The following is a 12,007-nucleotide window of genomic DNA, read 5'->3' as shown; positions in this document are numbered from 1 at the left end:
TCACTGCCAACCCAGTTAATAACGTTGATGTCTATAACCGTCGATGGTACTGAATGAGTTAAGAGTTCCAAGGTGAATGATGGGAATATGTTTCCTCAGGTGTCTCCGTCATCCGGGCCGCTCCGTGGCTCCACCGTGGTGACCATCTGCGGTGAAAACTTTGGTTTCGACAAGACGGAGAGCTTCAAGGCGTCGCTTGTGAGCGTAGAGCTGGCCGGCAACCCCTGCAAACTTCCCAGACAGGACAATCTCAACAGGTCTGTGTGTGTGTGTGTGTGTGTGTCTGGATGCAACAAAGGGGTCCTATAGGATCAGCTTTAATGGAGCTTATTGTGTGTGTTAAAGAAAGAATGTTAAGAAGCCCCCCCAGAATCCCATCCCCCCCCCGTCCCATCCCCGATTTCCACATTCAGCACATGACTCTACTAAGTGGAAAATTGCTGGGAAAAAAAATCAGCATCCTGACTTTCTGCTCTTGTTTTCAACAAATCCACCAATTAAAAAAAAAAACGCTTGCCAGTTTTTCAATGTTGCATTCCTCCAGAACGTGATGATGTTGATTGGATTAGGCGCATACTAAGTCTTGTGTCTTCTGGGGGGGTGTTGTTGTGTTTTTTTTAGGTGGACTGAGATTCAGTGTTCCCCCGTCTTCGCTGGGAACTTCACCCCGTCGGGACACGCCGTCAAGGTCACCAGTGGACACAAGGTCACGCACATGGAGGGCGCCTTCACCTTTGTGGTAAGAGAATTGACGGGCTTCCATAAAGGTCATCGGAATCTACTGTAAAAGTCTCAACATAAGTCACTTGATTTAAAAGTCAATCTCTGATTCTAGGATCCGATAATCCACAAGATCTTCCCGACCTTCGGGCCCAAGTCCGGCGGCACCATGCTGACCCTCACGGGTTCTTTCCTGGACAGCGGTAACAAACAAGAGGTTACCGTGGGCAACGCAGCCTGTACGATCCAGAGGTGAGGAAAATTCTATTCAATTTTGGTGCTTCGAAAAGATTTAAGCAGAGATGATTTTGCCCGCTGACAATTCAGGATGTTCCTAACCCAAATGTAAAAGTGTAATTTGGCGCCCACAGTTTGTCGTCGAGCATGCTGACCTGCAAGACGCCGCCGCACTCCGTCCCGTCGGCGCAGCCCGTCAAGTTGACGGTGGACTCCGTGGAGCGACACGCCCCCTTACCGTTCACCTACAACCAGGATCCGCTCATCAACAGCATCCAACCGTCACGCTCCTTCATCAGGTGATTATTTTAAAATTATTATTAAATCAAGGTTGTAAGAAAAATAGAAAGTGCAATTTAAAAAAATATATATATTATTTAATATTTTAGCAAAACAATAGATCTACTTATTCATTTGAACTGAATTGAAGATATAACATAGTATAACCTAATATTTTATATTAGTATTTTTATTTTCTTTGGTCCATATTTTATGTCAAAATAACAAAAACGAATTTTATTTATTCATATTTTATCTATCAATTTTTTTATTGATATTCATGTTGCCTGGCATGTTTTCTTCATCAAAAAGTAACGTGACGTTCCGACAGCCCAAAGAGGAAGCGTGTGGGAGGTGGCTAAAAGCGCTAACGCTAACAGCTTCTACCTCCCTGTGGGCATCTCGCGTATCTCCGCGCAACAGATGCTAACGCTAACCTCTGCTTGCCCTTCCCCCCCAGTGGAGGCTGCACGTTGTCTGCTCACGGCTTCTTCCTGCAGTCGGGCCTCCAGCCAGAGATGGTCCTCACCACCGGGCAGGATGCCGTCGTCTTCCATGTGGTGAGTGACATCACTTGAAGAAACTAAGAAGTCATTTGTAGCAGGAAATAACTTGCTCCTCGAAGTAATCAGAGGTAAAAAGTAGTGACACGGTAGCACCAAAGAGTAACCCAGCACCGTTCCTTGTGGTTCCTCTCCACTCATTGCAACCTTATCTTCACCCTTTGGATTAATTACTCCCAACATGAAGCTCCCAGCTGAAGCTCCAGCAGAAGCCCGTGAAGATGAATAGCAATAGGAAAGGAAATGAAGTGTAGCCTCGCGTGTGCGGCGCATGGAATTGTCATCAGAGGTCCTCACGCCCACTTGGAAGGGAAAAGACTCCAGTGTGTTGATGTGGACGGAAAAGAGCTAAATGGAAGACGGACGGGATAGCGCAAAGACAGGAAACGTCTTCTCCGCTTGTCATTCAAGTCCAGTAGCTCGGCGAGGCCTTCAGGCGCTTCTGGATTTTGCACGCGCATAAGTCACGGCTACGTCGAGCTGCTTTGAATTATACGTTTTTTTTTTTTGCTAAGGCACAATATTGGCATTCAACGTCATGTGTACCTCTTACGGCATCCAACATTAAGTTCCCTTTGAATGTGAACTTGTGATGCTCCAACCAAGTATTCCCACATCAGAAGACACGAGTCTCTGGCGGATTGTGTTACGCTCCAGTTGGCACTCGGATGAAGGCGTTGAAGGTCTTTGAAAGGAAAAAGACACTTTTTTTTTTATTGGCTACGCTAACCACTCGCTAACATTCCACATTAACAAGACCTTTTAGCTTCTTCCTCTTTGCCGTGGTGGCTTCCATAAACCACTACCATTGTCTTCTCCTGAAGAACGGCACGGAAGCATGCAAGCACCAGCACGCTTCGGTTCCAACCTCACGTTACGTCACTGTTTATTTGTCTAAATGTGTAAGGGAACTTACACAACGGTACGCCAAGAAATAACCTGTACCAAGAAGGTGTGTGTGTGTGTGTGTGTGTAAGTGTATATTTGCCCGCAGGGTTTTGTGCCAAGGACGTGCTGCTATGCTCCGTGGGGCTCTTATCTGTCTCTGGGCTCCTGTTGAGAGATAATTTGAGAACTCGGCCAACAAAAACAAACACTACAACATGTCATCACACATCGAAACACACACGCACTCTGATGGCCGCCGTTTGACCCGGATGAGTTTTCCTACTTCCGATGGGAAACTGTTTTGTCTATTAGCGCTATTACCGCGTTCATTTATTGAGCTAAAAGCCTTGTTATGGAAGTTGTCGCTTCCCCCAGAGGAGTGCTGAGTGCTGCGCTTTGCCTTGGCGGAGGTCATTTTGCAAACGAGAGGGATGTGTCAGCACTTTAAAAAAAAAAAAAAAGGAAAAAGTGAAAAGCAGCACCTGCTGGGTGACGATACAAAGGAAGAGACCGTTGATATTTTAAATTTTGCCAATGTTACATTCTCCATCTTGCCAGTCGTTTCCATTGCAATGTGGGAAGTTCGTCTTCCTTACACCTCAGCGTGAAGATACCGAAGAAAAAACACGCAGAGTGAGGGCCAAAGGGTGAAAGGGGATCTGCCGGAATGTTCTGTCCGTCTTAACTTTCCCACATACATAAAAGAGATTTCACATTTCCTCTCCGGCACCAGCGGAGGTTCCTGCACCGTCCGATCGGATCCCGGCGAGAAAAGCCAGCGCTTTCTTTTCACAATGTGAACATTTAGTTGGATAACTGAGCGCGATTGTGCATTGAAAATATCAACAATGGAGCAAATGGATCACCTGACAGGACAAAGACGCCAACAACAAACTATATAACGTCTTCATCCATCTACTTGGTGCAAAATTTCCTTTTTCTGTTTGCCCGTTACACAAAGCACGCAAAAATAGTATGTTTGAAAAAGTGTACACAGCTCACACCTGAATAAAAAATAAAAAATAAAAGTTCTTGATATATTTTTGGTGTCTCCTGCTCACAGAGTTGTGTCTACGGTGAGAACCGCACCTCCATCCAGTGCACCACGCCCTCCTTGGCCAAGCTAGCCCTGCCGCCGCCGGTGGTTACCAAAGTGGCGTTCATCCTGGACGGCTTCGCCACCGACCAGTGGGACCTGATTTACGTAGAGGACCCCCTTTTCCAGGACCCCAAGCTCACATCCAAGGACAACAAGAGCGTCGTGGAGCTCAAGGTAAGACCACGACTAAGTCTCAAGAAGGCGTCCATTTTGTTTGGAAGTAGCCATTTTAGGTTTTTGTCGGCCATTTTGCAGGGGTTCTTCCAAGACAGATTAGCGACCAAAGCACTTATAGACAACAAACAAACACCACTAAATTGTGAAATAATTCATATTTTATCTTTGGCCGTGGCCGGAGCATGGTAACATTTGCTGAGTCAGCATGAGCTCCACAAGGTGGCCAAATGCTAAGCTAATTTGTTGTTTACTCTGTGGCTGACTTTGCGAACATTCCCACGTGCACGCCTGTTCGGGTCACGCCGGGAAGGAAACAATACAGAAACAAAAACAGGAAGTGGAGTCTGTTTCCCATCGTTTTTTGTTTTTTTTTTGTCCAGTTTTAGTGGCTCAACCTTTATGTCTGCGAGTGCATTGTTGTTGCTGCCAAGGTCAAACCTCTTGACAATGTCAAATGAATTAACACAATGAAAACATTTTTATTTCTTTGGTCTTTTTTGAAAAAAATATTATTTTACTCTGCTGACCACAGCAGATGCTTTGAGGCAGCTGCGCTGAAAGATTTTTTTTTTTCTCCTAGCGTGACCTTGGCCCTGTGGTTAAATCCACCTCCTTCCTTTACGCCTTCAACGGAGACGGCTTTTTATTTGAGGCAAACTTCACACGAACGAAACAGCATTTGATATAAGTTTGAATTCTTAGCACTGCTTAGCAAAGCTGACAAGTATAATAGTCATAATTGACTGTAAAATTTAACTTGTACTTTTTTACTTATACATTTTGAGTCTCTACTTTTTGACCTTTACAAATCTGTGTTGCTACTTTTAGTACTTTTAGTCCCCCCCACACACACACACGAAGCTGTTCTTCTACTTAAGTCAGGGGTGTGAGTACTTTTGCCACCTGATCACTTGACAAACATACTGTAAACACAAAGCTCAACACACGCCAGGCGTGGATGGCGTGAAGGAACGCTGGTATGGCGCTTCACGAGAGACTCCCCGGCATTTGTCGCTGTGACACTTTATTTAGAGGTTGGGACAGTTTCTTGCCAGGTTCCGTAACAAAGTTGTCATGGTGACACTTGGCTAATTCCGACAAATATTTCATTTGTATGCTATAGTATATTTATTTGTTTGTTGTGAGTATAATAAGTCATGATTTTAACTTATTTTTTCTTAAGTTCTATATTTTTTGCTTATGGATTTTATTTTTTTGTATTAAATTAAATATGAAATTATTTTTATAAATATTTATTATAGCTTACATTTGTTATCATAGTAAATCTAAATAATAATTTGGAAAAATACAGTAATATCGAACAAATGTTCCTAATGAAATGCAGTATTTTGAAACATGAAATATGAAACAAACATCATATTGTTTTTAATACGCACACTGAGTAAGTCAATATTTCTTAAGAGTGTGTGTGCATGCATGTGTGTGTGGGAACAGGTGCGAGCCTCCGCTCTGTGTCAAATCTGGAAATCCTGCGTTGTCACGGCAGGAATGTGATCATTCTTTTTATTGCCGTCTGCTATACTCAAACAAGCATGCCACTATATTGTGTACGTGCCGTGTGTGTATGTCTGCGTGTGTGTGTGGAGTGTATAAGGAAAACAAAAGTGAGTAAGAAAGTGAGAACGAGCAAAGAGTGACTGGTGTGTTGTCGCCAGACTATAATAAGCCACGCAACAAATTATCTCCATGGCGATAATTCAGTTTTGTGTTTGCTTTGCAAGAGAGTTGTGTAATGACGCTGTGCCACCAACAGGGCGACCACATGGACCGCGAGGCCATGAAGTGCCAGGTGCTGACCGTGTCCAACCGCAGTTGCGAGACCCTCACGCTGGTGGGCAACACGCTGGAGTGCACCGTCCCCAACGAGCTGCAAGCGGCCACCGCCAAGGAGCTGCAGGTGGAGGTGAGCCACAAGGTCGAAGGTCACCCTGTTGATGTAAACGGAATTTTTGAATCACAGTAGCTGATGCACCACCAAGCACACAAATATACAAAATAAAAATACTTGCGAATGAGCTGCTGTAGACCACAGCTCACATCCAGACGCTCACGCGCTGACTAATGGTAACCGGACAACCCGACTCCTGTCCCTGATGTTGTTTGCTCGGCCATGACACATAGTGGGAACACATAATTGACCCCCATTGAAAAGCATTCTGGCTTTTATATAAAACTCCACGTTCCAACTTGACACGACCCTGATCTTTATAACCAAAGTCGCACGTTTCCACGGCGACACATGCCAGTCTCGGTCCACGCTGGACTTTTATTGTGAGAGCAGACGCCGGATGTCGAAGCCTTTCACTCGTCACGTCTCCTCCTGCTGAGGCTTTTACCACATTGAGCTATCTGTAAAAAGTAGACGGAACGCTCAAGGAATGCCGGAGAAGAAGTCAATAAAGACGCTGACAGAGACGTGTAAATCTCCATTTACGTCCCGGATCGACGGGAGTGGAATTAATACAGCGACATTTTTTGTGCATAATTGGGAGAAGGAGCTAAGAACATTCAGAGATTGATTTAAAATATAGTCACTCAAAAAAGTTTAAACATTTTATTTAAAAAAAATATATATATATTTTATGGGATAACTCCCGCTTCATTGAGCAAAGCATGCAGTTAGCACAAAGCTAACAAAAGCAAACTTCAAATAGGAAATACTCCCAGCCGACACTATCAGAGGACCTTTCTAATATCCTTTAGCTGTTTTCTTGCACGCGCACACACAAACACATCTCAAGTCAAAGTGGTAACCTCATATCCACTAAATTTAATAAAAGCAGGAGCAATATCACTGATGTAATCTGACCTCAGATAACTGCGTGTCTGTGTGTTTGTCTGTGTGCGTTTGTGAGTGTGTATAAATAATCTGTCTATGGCTGGCTCAATAAGGCTCAAGGGGATCAAACCTTGCCTGAAGATAAAAGTGGTCCATATGAACTATTTAATAACACTCCGTTGGATTCAACATTGTTTGCAATTTTGTCTTTTTAATTGTATACTATATTAAAAAAAAAATATCTCTATCATGTGTATAAACTATTCAGTCCTGATTTTATTTAATTTCTTAGTTGCATTTGTCTTAAAATCATAAAATTAATAATTGATATTTTTATTGTGAATATATTATTTTATTACATTTTTATCATCACGCACCCTTGTGACTAATCCAAAACTGTTCCAGTGGCGGCAGGCCGACTCCATCCGTCACCTGGGCAAGGTGACGCTGGCGCAGGAACAGGATTACACCGGTCTGGTGGTGGGCTGTGTGTTGGTCAGCCTGCTCCTGCTGATGCTCGCCTCGCTGCTCATGTGGCGCAGGAACAAGCGCATTGACGGTGGGTTGGAGACGCTCAAGACATCCTGGTGGATTTCTCTACGCTAACTTAGCAGCTAATGTAATATGAAGACAATTTGATGAAGTTCATCAAGTTAAGTAAGAGTGAATGGTTGCCTCCTGTAGATCTGTCTGAGGTGTGGTACGACGGCCGCGGCGACATCCAACATCTGGACAGGCTTGCTAGCGCCAGGAGCGTCAGTCCCACTAACGAAATGGTGTCTCACGAGTCTGTGGACTACAGAAGTACGCTGCTGGAAGGTACGTGGAAGCCACTTGTTGTCCCCCGCCGTTTATCATAAATACAGAAATGTCTTATTTGCCCCTTCAGACCAGGGCACGGAGCGTCCCGAGACGTGCCGAGCGGCCCCCGTCGTATTCGGGTCCAGCCGGGAACTGCTGTCGCCCCGCCTGGGGGTGCTGGCCCGCGGGCTCGGGATGGAGGGCGAGCTGGTGTCGCCGCTGCTGATGGCTCCGGTCCACATCGACCTGTCCAGTCTGCATCCTGACTTACTAAGCGAAGTCCAGCACGTGGTGATCGCCCAGGACAGACTCCTGCTGCATCTCAACCAAATCATCGGCAGAGGTGAGTCGTAAACTCACGACGGCCATTTTTGACACCAATTTGTACACGACGCAACCCTGCGGGACGCCCACCCCAGCCAGCCCTTCACAATTGCCCCCGTGAAGGAAAAAGGAGCCTCCGATTTTCACCGCGACTAATTCCCGCGGCGCTCGCAACCCGACACCCTCGGCCATCTGCGACGGCGTGATAGGGGAACGTCGCGCTCATTTCATTCCCACCACCGCCCCCCTGAGAACTCCCATGCCTGCAAACTGCAGCTATAATTCATTGATGGTGGGGGGGTGGGGGGGGGGGGGTGGGGGGGGTGTTAATGAATAAAGCCTGGTGTTGAGTTACTCTTGCACGCTGAGTTTGGAGGTGTGTAAACATGAGAGCTAATTTGCTACATTAGAGTTGAGATGTTAAATGTAAATTTCCTAAATATGCGTCCCCTGCAGGTCACTTTGGATGCGTCTTCCATGGAACTCTACTGGAGCCGGACGGTCAGAACCAACACTGTGCCATCAAGTCTCTAAACCGTAAGCTCCTTCTTCTTCAGGCAGCGAAGAACAGACATTCCATTGCCATCCCGGCAAAACGTTTCCAATCAAAGTATGACATCACAATCAGGTTATCAGAGACTTTTTTTCTTCTAACCGCTAAAAGTGATGAATAAGCGTGGCCTGGTGAGGTTTTTAATCTAGTAAAGATGACAGTAAAGGGGACGGGATGGGATGAGGTCTTGTCCCAGGGGATCTCGACCTTTTGATCTCTCATCTCTTTGTTGCCTTTTGTTTCATATGAAGGCTTCTTCCTGTCGCTATGACAACCAGTCAGAGATTGTTGTCCCACTTTCATACAGAGACTCTGCAAAATTATCCACCTGTGCATTTTACACACAACCCAGTAACACAACAGTGACAATTGCGTTCAACGTGAGCTGGGAAGGTAGAAAATACGTGGAGGAGGGTTTTATTTCCCGAGCCATCATTTCACACGGACGTACTGACCCGCTTCCAGAAGTGCTTACTTCTTTGGCCGCCCCTGTCTCGCCTAAAGGCATCACAGACTTGGAGGAGGTGACCCAGTTTTTGAAGGAAGGCATCATCATGAAGGACTTCAGCCACGCCAACGTGCTGTCGCTGCTGGGCATCTGCCTGCCGCCCGAAGGCTCGCCGCTCATGGTTCTGCCCTACATGAAGCACGGAGACCTGCGCAATTTCATCCGCGACGAAGGCCACGTAAGAACAACAAGCTCGGATGTGACTCCTCGTGTGACATCACTGATTGGTTTGTTGCCGTCCCGCAGAACCCGACGGTGAAGGACCTGATGGGCTTCGGACTCCAAGTGGCCCGGGGGATGGAGTACCTGGCCAGCAAGAAGTTTGTCCACCGGGACCTGGCAGCCAGGAACTGCATGTGAGTGTCCAAAACCAAACCAAAAGTGGCCGGACGTTAATTTCGTTTGTTTTTGCGTTGCCAGGCTGGACGAGAGCTACACGGTGAAGGTGGCCGACTTCGGGCTGGCGCGTGACGTCTACGACAAAGAGTACTACAGCGTCCACAACAAGAGCGGCGTCAAGCTGCCCGTCAAGTGGATGGCGCTGGAAAGTCTGCAGACGCATAAGTTCACCACCAAGTCTGACGTGGTACCTAAACAACATCTAATTTATTTTGAAAATTAAACACTGATAACTTGATTTAAGATGTGTTTCATGTCTCTTGACTCTTGTTTTGCTTTTCAGTGGTCGTTCGGCGTGCTGCTATGGGAGCTGATGACCCGCGGGGCACCGCCCTACTCAGACGTCAACTCCTTCGACATTACCATCTTCCTCCTGCAGGGGCGCCGCTTGCTGCAGCCCGAATTTTGCCCCGACTCCCTGTAAGTGGCATTCCGCTCACCTTATATATCATAAAGGGTTTTTTTTTCTTTTTTTCCCCAATGCTCAAACAAGTTAAGCATGACAGGAACAGTTCAAATATATTTTTTAAAAATTTGTAAACATAAAATAAATAAATAAATAAACGTTTAAGAAAACAAATGTTATTTTTTTTAAGTCATAAATGGATTTAAGTTGATTTCAATAAGAAGCTTCACACTTGTGAAAAATGATGCAAGATGGCGTATAATGTTCTGCTCATTGCGTCATCATGTTAGTAATATTGAAGAAGGTGATTATAAATCCGGAAGGTTCTCATCAAGATCTTTCATTTGAGATACAACTCAACGATTTATCAATTTTTTTTTTTTTTTCCTCCTAGTGAACAGTTAAAATGGTTTCAAAGCAAAGATAGCGTGTGGTGCACATCAAATGTTCCACTTCTGATTTATGAGCATGAGAGACAGGAAGCAGACAAGCAAAAACACGCGTGTTGAACCTAACGTGACGTGACAGCTGCCGACCAAGGCGACCCTTTTTCTTCTGCTCCTGGAAATCGGATGCCGGCTTTCTTTTTTCTTTGTGTTTCCTTATCTTGACTGGTTGCTTACCGCTCAACGCGCGCGACGGCATTCCAGCCGCCCTCGTCAGGAAAACGCATCAATCAGGGAAAATGTCAAAGCCGGCAAAGATTTTCAATGTGTCTTTCCTTCTCTGTCAAAGACTATTTTTTTTCCTCGACACTAAGTGAAACCTGATTGAGACCCAAAAAAAAAAAATTGTTCCTCAGATTGAACCCTTGTTGCTTCCTTTTAGCTACACGGTGATGGTCGAGTGCTGGCACCCGAAGCCGGAGCGTCGTCCCTCCTTCTCCGACCTGGTGTCCAGCATCGCGAGTATCTTCTCCAGCTTCAGCGGCGAACACTACGTCCTGCTCAACACCACCTACGTCAACATCGAGAAGATGACCCCCTACCCGTCCCTCCTCGCCACCACCGACCCGTCCTCCTCTTCCTCGTCGTCATCCCAACCCTCCACCTCCCTAACGTCCCACCCGCTCCTCTTTTGCCACCACGAGCGGGAGTGTTGCACTTGAGGATTACGAGGGAAGAACTACTGTGGGTCCCAACACTGGACAGAGGACAAGCTCTTAATGTAAATAGATTGTTGATCGTCTCAAGTTGTTGACTTCCCGGACATTTTTTTGGGGAGGAAGTCAGAAACCTTGAAGGAGGAGTGTTGCTTTCTTCTCGGTAATGTGAATTATGTTCAGTGAAAAAAAATGAAACCAGATAAATGTCAGTAGGTCATTTTAGAAAGACTTTTGGGACCGTTGTAGCTTTTTTTTTTTTTAAATCAACCCCAGTGTTACTTAGCAACATGGAATTTGGTAGGCATCTTTATCATAAGTAGACCCACAAAAAAAGTCTCAAGAAAAACTTGGGTTAGGGTTAGGGTTGTTGTTTGAACGGTCACTTTAGGCTCCTTCCCGGAGATTCTTCAAACTTCTGTTTTGAAAAAAGTCAAGTCATTTTAGGCTACGTTTAGCCATTTTCCAGGAGTCCCTCAAAAACAAATTCCTTCTAGAGAATTTGTGTGAACACGTATACTTGACAAATGAACAATATTTTTCAGATACAACAAAAAAAATGGCCGCACTGACAGACTGAATGTTTGCTCTGAAAAAAAAAAATCTATTATATTTGTAGCGTCAACACGATGACGACGAACTCACTGCCATGTTGTAAATAAAAACGCGTCGAGTCATGTTTAGCCTGACGTTAGCCACGATTCATCGTGGAAGAACGTGCATGTTGACAATGTGTATGTGTGTCTGTGTGTGTGCGTGTGTGCGCGAGAGAGAAGCCTGGAGGTACATGTTCATCTTCTTACGTGATGTTATAAATAAATCCACATGAGTTTCCTACATGCATGCTTTGCTTGCTCTAATTGAACGTCTTGCATGAACACACCTGTCCTCCAGGTGAATGCGCCACACACGCGTGTAATTACACGCGTGTGAATTATGGCCGCTGTCATTCGCAGTTGCCGAGCTGACGGACACATGTAAAATCATACAGGTGTGGGCTACATAACGCAGACGTCAAAATGGATGTTGGACCTCAAATACCTTCTGCATGTAAGTCTTCTTTTCCCATTAGCGGAGAATGACCTATGACCTCATGTTGACCTCTCTTGACAGATACTGTCTAGACAGTCCCCCATGGTCATTTCCATGCC

At 45.5% G+C, this 12,007-nt stretch overlaps 1 protein-coding gene across 8 annotated transcripts in view; it reads left to right on the top strand.

Annotated features, from left to right (window-relative positions):
- met (MET proto-oncogene, receptor tyrosine kinase) overlaps positions 1 to 11,695 on the top strand; it is a 30,083-nt gene extending 18,388 nt beyond the window's left edge. For all 8 annotated transcript variants that reach the window (XM_049723540.1, XM_049723536.1, XM_049723538.1 and 5 more), the window contains 16 exons: positions 100 to 257; positions 622 to 739; positions 836 to 972; positions 1,092 to 1,256; positions 1,697 to 1,796; positions 3,751 to 3,960; positions 5,738 to 5,887; positions 7,169 to 7,322; positions 7,448 to 7,582; positions 7,653 to 7,907; positions 8,345 to 8,425; positions 8,946 to 9,127; positions 9,196 to 9,305; positions 9,370 to 9,535; positions 9,632 to 9,768; positions 10,583 to 11,695. In XM_049723540.1, the coding sequence (XP_049579497.1) occupies positions 100 to 257; positions 622 to 739; positions 836 to 972; positions 1,092 to 1,256; positions 1,697 to 1,796; positions 3,751 to 3,960; positions 5,738 to 5,887; positions 7,169 to 7,322; positions 7,448 to 7,582; positions 7,653 to 7,907; positions 8,345 to 8,425; positions 8,946 to 9,127; positions 9,196 to 9,305; positions 9,370 to 9,535; positions 9,632 to 9,768; positions 10,583 to 10,862 (2,538 nt within the window). In that variant the 3' untranslated portion in view covers positions 10,863 to 11,695. The remainder of the gene's footprint in view (positions 1 to 99; positions 258 to 621; positions 740 to 835; positions 973 to 1,091; positions 1,257 to 1,696; positions 1,797 to 3,750; positions 3,961 to 5,737; positions 5,888 to 7,168; positions 7,323 to 7,447; positions 7,583 to 7,652; positions 7,908 to 8,344; positions 8,426 to 8,945; positions 9,128 to 9,195; positions 9,306 to 9,369; positions 9,536 to 9,631; positions 9,769 to 10,582) is intronic.
- Positions 11,696 to 12,007: the final 312 nt, after the last annotated feature.

Source organism: Syngnathus scovelli, chromosome 6 (genome assembly GCF_024217435.2).
Source record: "Syngnathus scovelli strain Florida chromosome 6, RoL_Ssco_1.2, whole genome shotgun sequence".
Lineage (NCBI taxonomy): Eukaryota > Metazoa > Chordata > Actinopteri > Syngnathiformes > Syngnathidae > Syngnathus > Syngnathus scovelli.
The sequence above is the reverse complement of the archived record's forward strand: the minus strand, read 5'-3'. Positions and strand labels throughout refer to the sequence as shown.